This window comes from Phyllostomus hastatus, unplaced genomic scaffold (genome assembly GCF_019186645.2).
Source record: "Phyllostomus hastatus isolate PE091 unplaced genomic scaffold, TTU_PhHast_1.1 phas_scaffold_78, whole genome shotgun sequence".
In the NCBI taxonomy this organism is placed as follows: domain Eukaryota; kingdom Metazoa; phylum Chordata; class Mammalia; order Chiroptera; family Phyllostomidae; genus Phyllostomus; species Phyllostomus hastatus.
In genome coordinates, this window is record NW_025334041.1 from 87,695,453 (window position 1) to 87,713,570 (window position 18,118).

The 18,118-nt window shown below is 36.6% G+C and overlaps 1 protein-coding gene across 3 annotated transcripts in view; it reads right to left on the minus strand.

Annotated features, from left to right (window-relative positions):
- APLF (aprataxin and PNKP like factor) overlaps window positions 1–18,118 on the minus strand; it is a 97,880-nt gene that overhangs the window by 16,131 nt on the left and 63,631 nt on the right. For all 3 annotated transcript variants that reach the window (XM_045827797.1, XM_045827796.1, XM_045827798.1), the window contains exon 8: window positions 8,982–9,107. In XM_045827797.1, coding sequence (XP_045683753.1) covers window positions 8,982–9,107 — 126 coding nt within the window. The remainder of the gene's footprint in view (window positions 1–8,981; window positions 9,108–18,118) is intronic.

The following is an 18,118-nucleotide window of genomic DNA, read 5'->3' on the forward strand; positions in this document are numbered from 1 at the left end:
TTCAAAAAATGAGGAGAGGTTGAGGAACCTCTGAGACAACTACCAACATCCAAATATAGAGGTGCTAGAAGGAGAAGAGGATGAGTAAAAAATTGAAAGCTTATTTGAAAAAATAATGAAAGAAAGCTTCCCTAATTTGGCAAAGGAAACAGACATACAAGTCCAGGAAGCACAGAGAGTCCTAAACAAGTTGGACCCAAAGAGGAACACACTAAGACACATAATTAAAATGCCAAAGGTTAAAGGCAAACAGAATTTTAAAAGCAGAAAGAGAAAACCAGAGAGTTATCTACAAAGGAGTTCCCATAAAACTATGAGCTGATTTCTCAAAAGAAACTTTGCAGGCAAGAAGGGGCTTGCAAGAAGTATTCAAAGTGTTGAAAAGCAAGAACCTACAATTGAGATTACTCTACTCAGCAAAGCTGTCATTTAGAATAGAAGGGCAGATAAAGTGCTTCCCATACAAGGTAAAGCTAAAGGAGTTCATCATCTCTAAGACATTATTATATGAAATCTTAAAAGGATTTATGAAAAAGAAGATCAAAACTATGGACATTAAAATGCAACAAATTCACAATTATCAACAACTGAATCTAAAAAACAAACTAAGCAAACAACTAGAACAGAAACAGAATCATGGATATGGAGATCATCTGGAGGGTTATTAGTTAGGAGGGGGTGGAGGAGAGTGGGGGAAAAGGTGCAGGGACTAAGAAACATAATCGATAGGAACAAAATAGACAGGGGGATGTTAAGAATAGTACAAAAATTGGAGAAGTCAAAGAACTTCTATGCACAACCCATGGACAGGAACTAAGGGGGTGACTGCTGGTGGGAATAGGGGTACCAGGCAGAGAGAGGCAAAGGGAGGAAATTGGAACAATTGTAATAGCATAATCAATAAAAGAGATTTTTAAAAATAAATGCATATTCAAATAAAGGAGAAAGAAAAACAAAGCCATAGAATGCATTCCTATGTGTTTTGTCAAGGCTATATGAATATAATTGATGTGGTTAATGCTATTTCTAAATGAATTTTAAAAAATTATAGCCAAGTCTTATGTAAAACTGTATAGCAAGTGATCAACATTTAGTCTAAAGTACTTTCTTCTAAGACCATATTCTTACACATGTTCAAAGAACTGTAAGCATGGCAAATATTGATAGGTTACTTTCTCTATATGCAGATCCTATAAAAATGCATTAAGATACTATCAACTTTGATTATATTTAATTACAAATAAAATGATTCATAGCCTCACATGACTAATTCTGGGAATCTCAACTACTAGGCAACTAACTAGAGTTTCCCTAAGAGGGAAATATTTATTTTGCCTCAAATAATATAATAGCATGGATTTACACTAAATACATGTTCCTGTTTTTTATTAAGTGGCTTCTGAAAATTAGTATCTTGTAGTTTGATATGTACACATGCATATATTATCAGTTAAGATAATATTACAGTAACTTGGAACATTTTTTAAAAATAGCAGAAAAACATTTTATATCATAGCTATAAACCTGAATCAGAAATAACAAAATATAAAGAATTTACTTATACTAAATATGCATTTTTTAAAATGATATATTGCTTGTGGCAAAGCACTGCTCTTTCACACTATAGAGATCATGTTGCTGATTCATTACAATAAGGGCACTTATAATTGATGACTGATACACTTCCTTAGCTCATCCCTTTTAGAAGGTATTATAATTTTTAAAATAAAGTAGGGCGTTGCCTTCTGAGAAACATGAAGGCACTAATATTTTCAGTTGTATAATACCTACCTAAGGTATTGTAAATCCAAGGGAATGTATGTGAGTTTGATTTTACATTTTTACACTAAACTGATTGAAAATGGGTTCCATTCATATTAGTCTATATGTATTCTAAGTTTAGTGTTTAATTTAACAAGCAAGAACAGGAGTCATAATACATTGCACACAACCTATTACGCACCAGAGGAAGTGAATGAGTCAGAGGCAGGCAAGGTATAAGTGGTTATACTGGATATTAAGTATCTAATGTTCTAATTCAGACAAGTACCTTAGGCTAATCAAAAGCATTAAACTGAGCTAGTCTTCTGACAGAATTCAGTGTACAGCACAAAAAGAATAAATTAGTTACGTAATTGGGAAGATACTTAAAATGACAGCATCAACTGGCTCATTAGAATTATGATTTTTTCAAGTTGATATTTTGTTAGATTTGAAAAATATGTCAGAGAAAATAGAATAATGCCTGTAGTCTAGAAAAATTAAATTTAATAATTAAATATCCTTTCTAAATATCAACCTCCTATACTACATGGGCAATGGAAAACTATTTTTTACTATGGTATGTATTTAATATGTGATCCATTTCTGTTTTTCTGTTTTACTCATAGGATGGAATGACTGAAAATGAAATAAACCCATATGTGTACAGCTGTGTTTTTATATTTGCTGTACTGTGATAAAACTTTGACTATAGATGACAATACTTGGAAAAACAATAAAATACCATATAAATGTAGGTAGCTGACACAGTAGAAGACTAAGATTACTTAATGTATTATACAACATTTGAGGTCACCTAGATATATCAGAAAGAGAAACTGACTTGCACATATTCAAGGGACTTGACCACAAGACTGGGAAGCAAAAGAAATAAAAAATCAACCTAGTATTTCAATTGAGAGAATAATTGTTTTTACTTGAGAATAATTCTTACCCTGTTTTGTAAAAGCAAATTTTTCAAGACAATATGCAAACAAAGATGTTTTAGTTCATAAATTTCATCTCTTTTCCAAATGTGTCAATCACAATGGAAAACAGGCTTACCATAACTATACTTCTGGAATATACAGGGTGGGACAAAAGTAGGTTTACAGTTGTGAGCACACAAAATAGTTTATTATTATATTATTTATTAATTATGTTATCTTCCATATGAACATCTGTAAACTCACTTCTGCCCCACCCTGCATATACTTTTTATTTTCCTGAATATAATAACTTCTGGCTGATTTTTACGTGTTATTTTATAATCTGTGAGATTTCAATATTTTCCCTCAGTGGCTATAGGAAAAACATGCATGAATTTACATCAAAACTTTCTTTTAAGGAAACTAAATTAGAACATTTTATCATTCTGACACAATAGGCTCACATTCTAGCACTACTGAAATAAATATCTAGGCCCAAGCTGGAGCTATTCCTGTCTGGGGTGCCATATCGGCAACCAAAAAATAACTTTCGTGTCCCTGCAAATGCTGTGCTTGCCTAGAAACACAGTCTGTCTAGTCAGCCAATGCCTAAACACCAAGCCAGCTCTGGGCTGTGTACTTACTTCCTTATTCCTTCTCATTCCAAATGAGATTGACTACATGAATCCAGCCAACTGAATATCTTCTATTTTTCTCTTTCCTGTTTTTCACTTATCTTTTTTAAAAAAGATTATATTAATTTGTTTTTAGACAGAGAGGGAAGGAGAGGGAGAAACATCAATGTGTGGTTGCTTCTCACACGCCCCCTACTGGGGACTTGGCCAGCAACCCCCGAATATGCCCTGACTGGGAATTGAACCAGTGACCCTTTAGTTTGCAGGCTGGTGCTCAATCCACTAAGCCACATCAGCCAGGGCTATTTCTTATCTTACGTAGTCCTCCTGCCTCATTTTGCAGTTCTCTGAATGGGGGTCGTCTGTGTCAGGAAGTATTGAGTAAAGTTTACATCTCCTAAATTGTATTCTTTAATCATTTTTAAATAGCACTAAACAATACATTGCTAAAACAATACATATTCTTATAAATAGCCTTGGCTGGTGTGGCTCAGTGGATTGAGTGCTGGCTTGTGAACCAAAGGGTCACTGGTTCAATTCCCAGTCAGGGCACATACCTGGGTTGTGGTCCAGGTCCCCAGCAGGGGACACGTGAGAGGCAACCACACATTGATGTTCCTCTCCTTTTCCTCCCTCCCTTCCCCTTCTAGAAATAAATAAATAAAATCTTTAAAAAATATTCTTATAAATAAAGGTTGTTAAAGAGTAAATTGATCATAGTATTAGTTTTTAATAATGACACAAAAAATCTGGATCATGTTTTTTATTGCTGTTGTTTTTTTGCCTAATAATGATAATGCAAAAGAAAGGGCATACAACTATGTATCGTGCTTCTGCAATTAGGGTTTCTATTATCTGAAAAATTCACAAGTTCTTCAATCAAAGCACCTTATCCTGGGTTTTTTAAACTGCCAAATGTTTTGCCATTTGTCTAAAAAGACAAACAGCGTCATAGTTTAGGAAGCCACGACTAATAGGGGTGGGGTCAGGCCGAACCACAGAGAAATGCTGGACTGGAGGAGGAGGAGACTTGGCTTTGACCTCACTGGCTTTGGAGTCTCAGGAAACTCATTTAAGCTTTATTAGTTTCCTTCCCTTATTTGTAAAACAGCAGTCGATGTGAGTGATCATAAGTAATGTTCTCCAAGAGTCTCTCTGAACTGTAATCAAACTTAACAGGAAAAAAATCTTCAGATTTTATCTTTAAGTAGAACCACAACACTAAGCAATTCAGCAGATGAAAAAATACACTATATGTATATGTAAATATATTCATAGATATGAAAGTTTCTATTACTACATGTGATCAATGGCCTTGCAGTAATTTATCTTGACTACTCCCACTGATCGCCTTCAAAAAGATTAATGAGATGAAGGTGGCAATTTTTGGCAACCTTATTCTTAGCAAGGCTTTGTATTTCATTTTTATTCTTCTCAAGAATAGGCACATTTAGATTTTGCTTCTGGGAAAAATGTAGGACATCATGGTGAACCAATATTCTTGTTTCAACAAATAGAAAAAAAGCTGATAAGCTATAAAAATAATTTTTGTGAGAGAATTGTGGGAGCATGAAAATTTTAGATTATCTAAAACTCCAGGGAGGGCCCTAAGCAGCGTGGCTCTGTGGGTTGAGTGCTGGCCTGCGAACTGAGAGGTCACTGGTTCCATTCCCAGTCAGGGCACACGCCTGGATTGGGGGCCAGGTCCCCAGTTGGGGACCTGTGAAGGGAAGCCGATCAATGTTTCTCTCACACATCAATATTTTTCTCCCTCTTTTTCTCCCCCCCTTACCCTCTCTTTCTAAAAATAAATAAATAAAATCTTTAAAAATATAAATAAATAAAATTCCATGGAGTAAAAAGCCCTTCATAGGTGAGTCAAAACTCTCTGGCTCTTTTCTTCCTTAGTGGCCTTTGCCAGTTCTTGGTGTGGGCTGAGGTTAAGATTTGTAGCGAGTGGGGGAACACTATTTGAAAAGAGACTAGTAGAGCTTTCCATGGTTTCATGGGATTGTCATGACCACTGAGGAATGAAAGGAACAAGGCCAATTTTTTCAAAGGTGGACCAAGTTTTATTAAAATGTCAACCTAATTATCTATCTAAGTCTCTGACTAGACAGAGATGCCTGGCTACTGTCTGCCAAACACAGGGGATACCCTCAGCGATGGAAGCGAGTATCTATAACCTCTACAGTTCTTTTCATAAACAAAGTTAGGATTGCAAGAAAAAAATCACTTAGACATGAAGAAGCAGAGAAATATGACCAATCACCAAAATAAAAGAAACTGATCAAGAAATGTTGATCAGCAAATACAATTTTTAAAATACCTAAGAAAAGTATGTTAAAGAATATGTTTTTTTAAGATTTTTTAAATTTATTTATTTTTAGAGAGGGAAGGGAGGGAGAAAGAGAGAGAGAGAGAAACATCAATGTGCGGTTGCTGGGGGCTGTGGCCTGCAACCCAGGCATGTGCCCTGATTGGGAATTGAACCTGTGACACTTTGGTTCACAGCCCACACTCAATCCACGGAGCTACACCAGCCAGGGAAGAATATGTTTTGAAAAGAGGGAAAAATAGGGAGTGTGAATGAAATGATGGATAATTTCATCAAAATTAGAACCTATAAAAAATTATCGATAGTTTGAAATTGAAAAATGCAGTTTCTGAAGTTAAAAATTCTTCAGAGGAGTTTAACAGCAGGCTAGACACAAAAGAGGATTAGTAAAGTGTTTAGACAATTAAACAACAAATATCCATTTTGAAGCATAAAAGGAAATAAAAGGAGGACATTGTCAAAAATGTAATATATGTTTAATTGGAGTAGAAGAAAGAGAGAGGAGACAGAACACAGCAGAAGCAACATCTAACGAGTCAAGAGCCAAGAAATGCCCCCAAACTAACAAGACAGTAACCTGCAAAAAAGCTCACTGAACCCAAAACAGGAGGAATACAAATAAAAAAATACCTAGACATATGTAAACTGCTGAAACAAAAAGCAATAACAAAAATTTTAAAAGTGACCAGAGAAAAGGCACATTAATTACAAAAGAGCAACAATATGTACTTTCAACACAGACTACGACTGCAAGGTCAGTAGAATGACACCTTTAAGAGATGAAAGGAAACAAAACTTGCCAATCTAAAATTCTACACCAAGTAAATACATCCCTCAAAAAATATATAAATAAAGCCATTTTCAGATACACAAAAGCTGAAAAAATTCTTTTCCAGATTTGTACTATATAAAACACTAAAAGAAGTTAAAACTAAAAGAAAATGATACTAGATGAAAGCATAAAACTTCAGGAAAGAATGACGGGCACCCAAAGTAACAAATATGCCAGCAAGTATAAAAGAATGATGATGCTAACATTTAAGAAATTATTAACTATACCTTGTAGTTAACATGTGTAGGGGGAAACATATGACAACTGTAAAAAGGAAAGGCAGAAGAGGAAGAGGAAATGGGATTAAATGGATGTGAGATTATTGTACGATCTGGGAAATGGTAAAGGAGATTGTATTAAGTCAGAGATGCCAAGTAAAGTCTAATGTAACTAATGAAAATATATACAACTAAAAAGTTAATGGAGAAGAAAAAAGAATGAAAAACACTTGACTAACCCAAAACCAACCAGGAAAAGAATAAAGGAACAAAAATTGTATAGGACAAATAGAAAACAAACAGAAAAAAGGCAACTGAAATATATCAGTAATTGTATTAAATGTAACTGGACTAAGCATTACACCTCAAAGGCAGAGACCATCAGACTGGATTAAAAAATAAGACCAAGGAACCGATTATATGCTATTTGTGAAGACATGCTTCAAATATAAGGATAGAGGCTGAATGTGAAAGGATGAAAAATGTCAGCAAACATTTAACAAAAGCTGGAGCAGCGCTATCTTATATCACACAGAGTTCTACTTCTGGCAGTGACAGAATAAATCTATCAAAAACAATAACCTTCAGCCAACGGGTGGCTATCAAAAGCAGGCAGGACCAGAGGCGAGTCAACATGTGGAAAAAAGGGAGCAGCTCTGAGTGAGCTCCGCTGTCTACGGCCTTCCCCCGTGGGACAGAGAACAGTCATTTCACTACAGAATTAAGGGAAGAAATATTATTCTCATTTCTGGTATCAGAAAGAAAAATTTTAACATCTCACTTCTAAGTATTAGTAGAATGTTTGCTATAATCTTTTTGTAGCTATTCTTTATAATGTTAAAGATGTTTCCTTCTATCCCTACTTTGAAATAAGTTTTTATCATTAAAGAATTAATTTTGTCAGTTTTTAAAATTATCTGTTGAAGTGATTATATAATTTTCTACTTATTCTGGTATGTGGTGAATAATTAAATTATTTTTTAATATTAAAGAAAACATGTATTCCCTGAACAAACCCAATTTGCTCAGTATAGTATCCTTGTTTTGTTAATTGTTTGATTCAGTTAACTAATTATTTTTGTTCTTTTTACACCTAAGTTCAAAAGTCATTTTTCCTGTAATTTTTCATTTTGTATTTTTCTTGCTGAGTTTTAGTGTCAAGGTTACATTTGTCTCATAAAATGAGTTGGAGAATATAACCTTTTTTACTTTTTTGAGAATATTTTGTATAAAAACTGTTTCTTTTTTCATGCCAAATAATTTCTTTAGTGGAAGGCTTTTTAATTACATGTTCGATTTCTCTAACATTATAGGATTATTCCATTTCTTGTATTTCTTTCTAAAAGTTGTATTCTCTAGGAATTTGTTCATTGCTCCTAATTTTTCAAGTTTATTGACACAGCTGATGAAAATACCTTATTATCTGCATGATGTTCTCTGCTGGAATAGAACACTTATTTTTCAAATGATTAGGCATAAGTTTTTTTATTTTCCTTTTTAGCCTCACCTTCCTTTCCTTTTTATTTCACCTTCTATAACCACAATTATAGAAATTGCAACAAATTCAAAAAGTCCATTAGTGCAGTAACCTCTATTCCAAAATTATCAGAAAAACAGCTCTTTGGAATTAACATTCCCTGAGACTGGAATCATTACCTTTTTCTTTGGGAGTATAATCTATTTCAAGTTCATTCATTCATTAAACAAAGTTTCAGATACAAGGATAAAAGAGTCCTTGCTGTCCAGAAACTTACTGCCTGGAGGAGGACACAATCCAATAAAGAAACAAACACAGCTCTCTTGAGATAAATCCTACTCTGTGTGATACCCATGGACACGAGATGCTATGGAGGAGAGAGAGGCAACTTTACGCTTCTTACAGGATCCAGTTCCACGTGTCGGCACGAATGGTGGAGTTGATGGAGGCAGATGGGTTTCCTGAGTTGATTTGTGTCACACTAAGGAGTCTGGATAAAGTGTGGGATGGGACAGCATTGGCAGCTTTTAAATGATATGATCTGAATTTTAGAAAGTTAGAAATGGGAAAAATTGCAGGCATCTAGAAGGTTAATAACTTCAACAATTTAGGATTATCTAAAATAAATATTATAACCCTACCTATGTATTAGCAAAATGAAAATCTATTTTCTATGGAAGTTTAAAAACTGGAAGTTAAAAGCTTGAGATGAGAAAGTGCAGGCACCAGGGAATAAACAACAGAGATCACAGAGAAAAGGAAGCACAACCACCTGTTTCAGGGTCATGTACCTGTAACAAGATTCTCCATAAGGACATTCAGGCCGGTTATCAGCCTCATCTTGATGTGTGGCTTCTACACGTCCATAGTCACTATCACCGGGGTGACTGAAATGTTGAAAATGGACAGGATTCTTCCTATGAGGGTTACAAATACACTGTGAGAAAAAAGAATTAATAGGATATACAAAATTTCTAGATATATTAAAAAACCATTAATAGGTTATGGCAGGAAACCAAGCAACATACATCTGACTATTCCAGAATGTGAAGTAACGTGCTGCACTGTTCCAAACATTGTGAAGCTCATCATATACTCGGCACAGAACTCTCATGGTATGAAAATTAACTTCTGGTGATGTACGGTAACTTCTGTGTGCCAATGGCCAATTTGCAAATAGTACTTCACATATTAAAGTATAGTGTTTAAAGACTTTCAATGAACACATGGATGCATTCTCTGCTTGGATTAAAAAAGACTTTTACCAACATTCTGGAAGCCTCCACAGGTCTCCTTCCAATCATTTAACCCATTTTACTACCTAAAGGTAACCACTATCCTATCATAGAAAATAGTGTTTCTCAAATTTTGGGTTGCAAGAAAAAATTCCCAAAATTCCAGAGAGCTCTTGTTTATGTGGGCTATTTAACCTGTTAGAAATAAAACATTAGAAATGTAAAAAATACATAAAGAATAATTAACCACTTACATATTATCATAAATAATACATCAACATAAATAACTCTACTTTCCATAAAAATATGTAGAGATGCTGTTTCAAACTTTGAAAACTTCCTTAATGTCTGCCTTAATAGAAGGATTTTCACCTCTGCTTCTGCATTCAATCACTAACAACAGCATAGACCATGCAGTCTCTGGAAAACTCTACTGGACACTTATGAGTAAGAGAATGAAAGTGAAAAAGGCACACACACACAAAAGTCTCAGTATTATTATGAAAATGGGTTTAACATTACAGATTTCCTAGAAGGTTCTGAGAACTTAACTTCTCAGGGGTCTCTGGACCATACTTTGAGAAGCAATGTTATAAAATAACATATTAGCCTTGTTTGCTCATGAACTTAAATGGAGATATATAGTATACATTTCTTTGAGAATGACTTTTTATGTTTGTATGATTATATCACTGCATGGAGCAGTTGTATATTTCCATTACCGTGTAACATCTGATTGTATGAAGCTGCTACAATTTGTCCATTTTACTATTCATAGATCTTTGGGTTCATTCAAGTCATTGGCTTTTATAAGTAATACAGCCATGAACATTCTGCCTTTGGTGTACATGTCTGTGCATGCTCTATATACAAAGAACACTCTAAAGATTCCATTAAAAAATTTAGAATAAGTAATACATTAATTCAGCAAAGTTGCAAAATAAAAAAATTTCTTAAATCACTTCTGTTTCTATATACTCATAATAAATAATCTCAAAAGAAATTAAAAACCAATTTTATTCATAATAACATTAAAAAAAATAAAGTTTAGGAGGATCTGGCGAGATGGTGGTGGAGTGGGAGAATATATTGTGTACCATTTTCCAGAACCAGACTGGAAATAAAATTAAAAAGGAGAACAATTACCCAAGTTAAACCACATGCTACCTGAAAATGAGACTTGTAACCAAAGACAGCCAAAAAATAATCCCTAGACTGGTAGGAAGCACAGGGACATCTTAAAGGGGCTGGCTCTGCACACACAGGTGGACCACAGACTGGCCTCCCAAGCAGAGAACCAGTGCTGAGCCTGGCCCACCATGTAGCAAACAGCAGTGAAAGGCCATGAGGGTTCTCTCTGCTGCGGAGAGGAAAACCGCTGGTGACAAATTCACCATCTTTTTTTTTCCTTAAAGGGGCAAAGGACAGGTTTTATGTTCTCAGCTACTCACCTCAGACCCCTGTGAATGGAGGTGGCCAGGACTCACGTGAGGAGAGGCTGGAGTGGGAGGCACTGGAGAGAGACTTGGGAGAGAGCCTATGGGATTTGGGAGGCCGGGATATACCTGGGCTTCACAGCAGCCATCTTTCTTGAGAACAGCTAGCCCCTCGCAGGGGAAAATCAATTACCTTACCCTGTGGGACACTGCACCCTCCCCCTATGGAGTTCTACTTGCCAGACCCTCTGAAATCCTATTTGCTCCATCCTGTACCTTTCTTGTTCTTTTTTCAGTTTTGTTCTGTCTTGGTGTTTTGTTTCATTTGAGTTTTTTTCTCTTTCTTTTCTCCCATCCTGTACCTTAACACTTGCTGAAGAGACAGCAACCTAAACAGACTCAGGGGTTGTTAGAGCCTGGCTATAGGGCACAGCCAAACCATACACTTTCCTGGGAAACAGACTGCTGCTTCCCCTCAGGTAAGAGGCACAGAAACACTGTCCGAGTGCCCAGCAGAGTACAGGGAAATAATCCCAGACAGGCTCAGACTAGTGGCTCGGGGGAGGGGGATCACACTCACCATCTTCCCTGAAGTCTGAGAGGCACCTGCCATGGGAGATCCAAGAATAACAGCCACCTTTATCTGCTAGAAGCCCCCTCAGAAACAGTCAGGATTGTTCAACTAGTCTAAGACTGACAGCAGGCCAGCAGGCAGAGATAGGCAGAGGTGGATCCTGCAGTGACTTGGGACATTTGCTGACACACCCGTGGACCCAGTGCTGATAAGAGCCAGCTTTGCAGAGCAGCTTGGCTCACTCTGAGAGCACCCAGGCCCGGAAGAATCAGCCACAAACTGTGGCTCACTTGTAGCTTTGAAACGGTTGCCAAGGGCCAGACGTGGACAGCATCTGACATTGACTTACACCCAACTCAGACACTAGAGCTGTATCCAAAGGGAGAAACCAGCAGGCAAGCACTAATCTCTGCTGAGACAAAATCAATCTTTTTTTCCCATTATTTTCACTACTTTTTCTTTTTCACAGACTTCTAATTTATTTTTATCTATTTTTCCTTGTTTCTATTTTTGGCACTCTAATTTTTCTTTCATATCTCCTAATTTACTCTTGTCATCGATTACTCGATAACTCCATTGTTCCCTTCTCCCCTTTTATTAATTTTGTTACTTTTTCTGTGTTGCTTTTTCCTGTTTTGCCCTTTCAATTCATTAGTAGTATTAGTTCAATAGTTATGGGCAGCCCCATACTTGTGTGTGAAAAAACTGGGAGGAATAACTGGAGAGTAAGACAGACTGTGCGACCCAGGGTTCCAGGGTAGGTAAATACACCCTCAAAACCTGTGGCTGTAAATACCTATGGGGGTTGTGGTGGCTCAAGAAACCCCCAGTTTCTCAGGAGACTTCTTTGGAGAAAGCCACAGGGTCCTAGAATGCACACAAGCTCACCTACCCAGGAAACAGCATCAGAAAGGCCCAATTTGCTTGTGGGTAGTGGGAGAAGTGACTAAAAGCTGGCTGATAAGTGAGCAAATGATATTGTTTCCTCTCTGACCCCTCCCCCACAGACAGTGCCACAACCTTGGCAACATGGGTTGCCCCACCCTGGCGAATACCCAAGGCTCTGTCCCTTATAAACTAACAGGTGTGCTGAGACAAAAAAAATATGGCCTAAATAAAAGATAAAAGCTCAAAAAACAGAAATAAGCAATGAAGAGATAGCCAACCTATCAGATACAGGGTTCAAAACACTGGTAATCAGGATGCTCACAGAAATGGCTGAGTATAGTCTCAAAATAGAGGAAAAAGTGAAAGCTATAAAAAGTGAAATAAAGAAAAACAGGGAACCAACAGTGAAGAGAAGGAAATGAGGACTCAAATCAATGATTTGGAACAAATGGAAGGTAAGCATCCATCTGGAACAGAATGAAGAAACAAGAATTTAAAAAAATGAGAAGAGGCTTAGGAACTTTCAGGACAACCTTAAACATTCCAACATCCGAATCATAGGGTTGCCTGAAGAAGAAGAGGAAGAGCAAGAAACTGAAAACTTATTTGAAAAACTAATGGAGAATTTCTTGAATTTGGTGAAGGAAATAAGACTTCCAGGAAGTCAAGGAAGCTCAGAGAGTCCAAAAGAAGTTGGACCCAAGGAAACACATACCAAGGCACATCATAATTACATTAACCATGATTAAAGATAAGGAGAGACTCTTAAAAGCAGCAAGAGAGAAGGAGACTGTTACCTAAAAGGAGTTCCCATAAGACTATTAGCTGATTTCTCAAAAGAGACCTTACAGGCAAGAAGGGGCTGGAAAGAAGTATTCCAAGTCATGAAAGTCAAGGACCTACATCAAATATTACTCTATCCAGCAAAGCTATCATTTAGAATGGAAGGGCAGATAAAGTGCTTCCCAGATAAGGTCAAGTTAAAGGAGTTCATCATCACCAGGCCCATATTATATAAAAGGTTAAAGGGACCTACCTAAGAAAAAAAAAGATGATAAAAGATCTGAACAGTAAAATTACAACAAACTCACAACTATCAATGACTGAACCTAAAACAAAACAAAATAAGAACAAAGAAAACTAAGCAAACAACTAGAATAGGAATAGAATCACAGAAATGGAGAACATGTGGAGTGTTATCAGTGAGGAGGGAGGGGGGAAAATGGGGGAAAAGGTTCAGGGAATAAGTAGCATAAATGATAGGTACAAAATAGACAGGGAGAAGTTAAGAATAGTATAGAAAATGGAGAAGCCAAAGAACTTGTATTTACAACCCACAGACATAAACTAAGGGGTGAAAATGCTAGTGGCGGGGGGTGCAGGGCAGAGGGTAATAAAGGAGAGAAAAAAATTGGGACAACTGTAATAGCATAATCAATACAATATACATATTTTTTTTTAAAAAAGAATGAGGATAGTTTAAAGGAGCTTTGGGACAATGTGAAACATAACAATATTCACATCACAGGGATAGATACCAGAAGGAGAATAAAGGGAGCCAGGAATAGAAAACCTGTTTGAAGAAATAATGACAGAAAACTTCTCTAATTTGATGAGGGAGAGGGTCATGCAGGTTCAGGAAGCACAGAGAGTTCCAGTCAAGATGAACCCAAAGATGTCCACACCAAGGCACATCACAATTAAAAGGGCAAAAATTAAAGACAAAAGAGAGAATCTTAAAGATGGCAAAGGAGAAAAAGCTAGTTACCTACAAAGGAGCTCCAATGAAGCTATCAGCTGATTTCTGAACAGAAGCACTTACAGGCCAGAAAGGACTGGCATGAAATATTCCACATAAGGAAAAGCAAAGACCTGTAACCAAGAATACTCTATCCAGCAAGGTTCTCATTTAAAATGGAAGGTGATATAAAGAACTTCCCAGATAAAGAAAGGGTAAAGAAATACATTTCCACCAAACCAGCATTGTAAGAGACACTAAAGGGACTGCTTTAAGAAGAAATATATATAGAGAGAAACACAGATACAAAGAGGAAAAATGCCAGTGAATAAGTACCTATCAATATTAACCTTAAATGTAAATGGGTTCAATACTTCAATCAACAACAATAAAAAAAAAAATCATGCCCCTGGCTGGCGTAGCTCAGTGGATTGAGCGCGGGCTGTGAACCAAAGTGTCGCAGGTTTGATTTCCAGTCAGGGTACATGCCTGGGTTGCAGGCCATGACCCCCAGCAACCACACATTGATGTTTCTCTCTCTCTCTCTTTCTCCCTCCCTTCCCTCTCTAAAAATAAATAAATAAAATCTTTTTAAAAAATCCTTAAAAAAAGGACTTTATTAAAGCCTAATAAGAAATTATAAAAAAATTAAAATCTGCTTGGAAAAAAAAAGATACAGGGCAGCTGAATGGATAAGAAAACATGACCTGCAAATATGCTGACTACAGTCGACCCACCCCAGCACAAAAGATTTACACAGGCTGAAAGTGAAGGGATGGAAAAAATATTCTATGTAAACAGACATGAAAAAAATGCTGGGGCAGCAATACTTACATCAGACAAAATAGACTTCAAAAATAAGGCCATAATAAGAGACAAAAATGGTCACTAAATAATATTTAAGGGAGCAGTTTAACAAGAGGATTTAACCCTTGTGAACATATATGCACCCAACATATAGGAGCACCTAAATATATAAGGAAAATATTGGAGGACTTTAAGAAGGAGATCGACAGCAATATAGTCATTACAGCAGGCTTTGACACTCCATTGTCAACAATGGACAGATCTTCCAGACAAAAAATTAACAAGGATATAGTGGCATTACATGACACACTAGAACAAATGGACATAATTGATATTTACAGAACATTTCACCCCCAAGAAGCAAAATATACACTCTTCTCAAATGCACATGGATCATTTTCAAGGAAAGGCCACATGGTAGGACACAAAACAAGCCTTAACAAGCTAAAGAAAGCTTAAATTATATCAAGCATCTTCTCAGACCACAATAGTTTGAAACTAGAAACCAACCTCAAGAAAAAAGTCAAAAACATTCAAACACTTAAAGGCTGAATAATATGTTATTAAATAATGAATGAATTAACACTGAGATCAAGGAAGAAATCAAAAAGTACCTGCAAACAATAGAAAATGAACTTGCAACAGCCCAAAACCTATGAGACACAGTGAAGAGTTCTCTGAGAGGGAAGTTCATAGCAATACAGGCCTACCTAAAGAAGAGAAAAATCTCAAAAAACAAAACAACACAAAACAAAACAAAAAACCAACCTAACTCTACATCTAAAAGAATTAAAGGAACAACAACAAACAGCCCAGAGTGAGTAAAAAAAAGGAAATAACCCAGATCAGGACAGGATTAAATGACATAGAGACTAATAAAACAATTCAAAGGATCAATAAATCCAGGAGCTGGTTCTTTGAACAGATAAACAGAATTGACAAACCCTTAACTAGGTTCATCAAGAAAAAAAAGAAAGAAGACCCAAATAAATAAAATCAGAAATGACAGAGGAGGAGTAACAACTGATACCACAGAAATATAAAGGATTGTAAGAAATTACTATGAACAACCACACAAGGTCTGTCCAGAAGGTATCTGGTCATGTAATATGAAAAATAGAGACATTTATTGAAGAAGATACAAGAAACCTTGTATATAGGAAAATGATGCCTCAGTCCCCTTCAAAGTAGACACCTTGGGACCTCACACAGTTCTCCCACCATCTCTATTACTGTTCAAAACACCCTGCAAAATCCTTTGTTGGACTCACCATCAGCTATCTCATCATATTTTCCCAAATCTTGTCAGTGGTCCAAAATCACCTTCTTAAAGGCGAGTTCATTTTGGAAAAAGCCAGAAGTCACAGGGTGGAAAATATGGGCTGCAGGGGGCCTGAATCACCTGAGTGACTTGACGTTTTGCCAAAAAACTCTGCATGAGACAGGATACATGAGTGGGTGCATCATTGTGATAAAGCTATCCACATCTGCAGCTGTTTTTGCCATACTGTATTTCTCAACTGATAAAGAACATCGAGGTAGTACTCCTTATTAACTGTTTGGCCTGGAGCATACTCGGGATGGACAACACCTTCATAATCAAAAAGCACAGTTAACATGGTCTTGATCTTGCTGTGATTTTGTTATGCGTTCTTCAGGCAAGGAGAACCAGGCAACTTCCTTTGAGCAGCTGGGCCTTCGTTTCTGGATCACAGCTGTAGACCTACAATTCATCTCAGGTTATAACCTGCTTGAGGAAATCTGGTTTATTGGTAGTGGTTTCAATCAAGTCATTAGCAACTGCAGCTCAATGTTCCTTCTGCTCTGGTAGCAGAAGCTGTGGAATGAGTTCTGCCATGACATGTTTCATGCCAAGATTCTGGGTCAAAATCTTGGACACAGTAGTTCATGGAATCCCCAGATCAACTTCTAGTTCTCTCATTGTCTGTTGTCTATCTTTGTTGACTGCAGCCTGTACACATTCAACATTCTCAAGTGTTCTGCTTGTTGCAGGCCTTCCAGAACATGGATCCCTTTCAATAGATTTTTCACCATCTTTGAAGCATCCGTGCTACACTTTTATTTGTGCTGTCCTCATTGCATCACACCCAGAAGGCCTTCTGAATCCTCTGAATAGTTTCCATGGAGGAATGTTCAAGCTTACCACAAAAATATGATGTAGATTCACTGCTCTACTCACTCAGTTGTTTTGAATATGATGGCCACACAGTACACATGCTCACTTAACAGTGTCTATTGTCCCCACTAACTAGTGCAGAGAAGTCTTCATTATACATTCATGCACATTCCAGTCCACTCTCCTTGGTTGCTGTGTTACACTGATGTCACACAAACTGTTCTCATTATATAGCAATGGCTGGACTTTTTCTATACAGACCTCATATGCCAAGAAATTGGACAACCCGGATGAAATGGATAAATTTCAAGTAACATGCAATCCTCTAAAACTGAATCAGGAAGAAGCAGAAAACCTGAATAGACCAATAACCACTAGTGAAATTGAAGCAGTAATCAAAACACTCCCAGCACACAAAAGTCCTGGACCAGATGGCTTCACAGGCAAATTTTACCAAATATTCAAAGAATTAACACCTATTCTTATCAAACTATTCCAAAAAGTTCAAGAAGAGGGAAGAATGCCAAATTCTTTTTCCCAGGCTAGTATTATCCTAATTCCAAAACCAGGTAAAGACACAAAAAAGAAAGAAAATTACAGGCCAATATCTCTGATGAACAAAGATGCTAAAATCCTCAATAAAATATTAGTAAATCAGATCCAGCAATACATTAAAAAGTGGGGTACACCATGATACACCATGATAGAGTGGGATTTATTCCAGAAATATAACAATTGTACAATATTCACAAATCACATAAACATGATACATCACATAAACAAAATGTCACATGTCACATAAACAAAATGAAAGACGAAATCATATAATCATATCAACTGATGCAGAAAAAGCATTTGATAAAATCCAGCACCCATTTATGATAAAAAACACTCAGCAAAGTAGGAATAGAGGGAACATACCTCAATGTAATAAAGGGAATATACGAGAAACCTACAGCCAACATCAAACTCAATGGTCAAAAACTAAAAGTGTTTTCTTTAGGATTAGTAATCAGACAAGAGTATCCACTTTAACCACCCTTATTCAATGTAGTACTGGAAGTCCTAGCCACAGCAATCAGACAAGAAGAAATAAAAGGCATCCAATTGGAA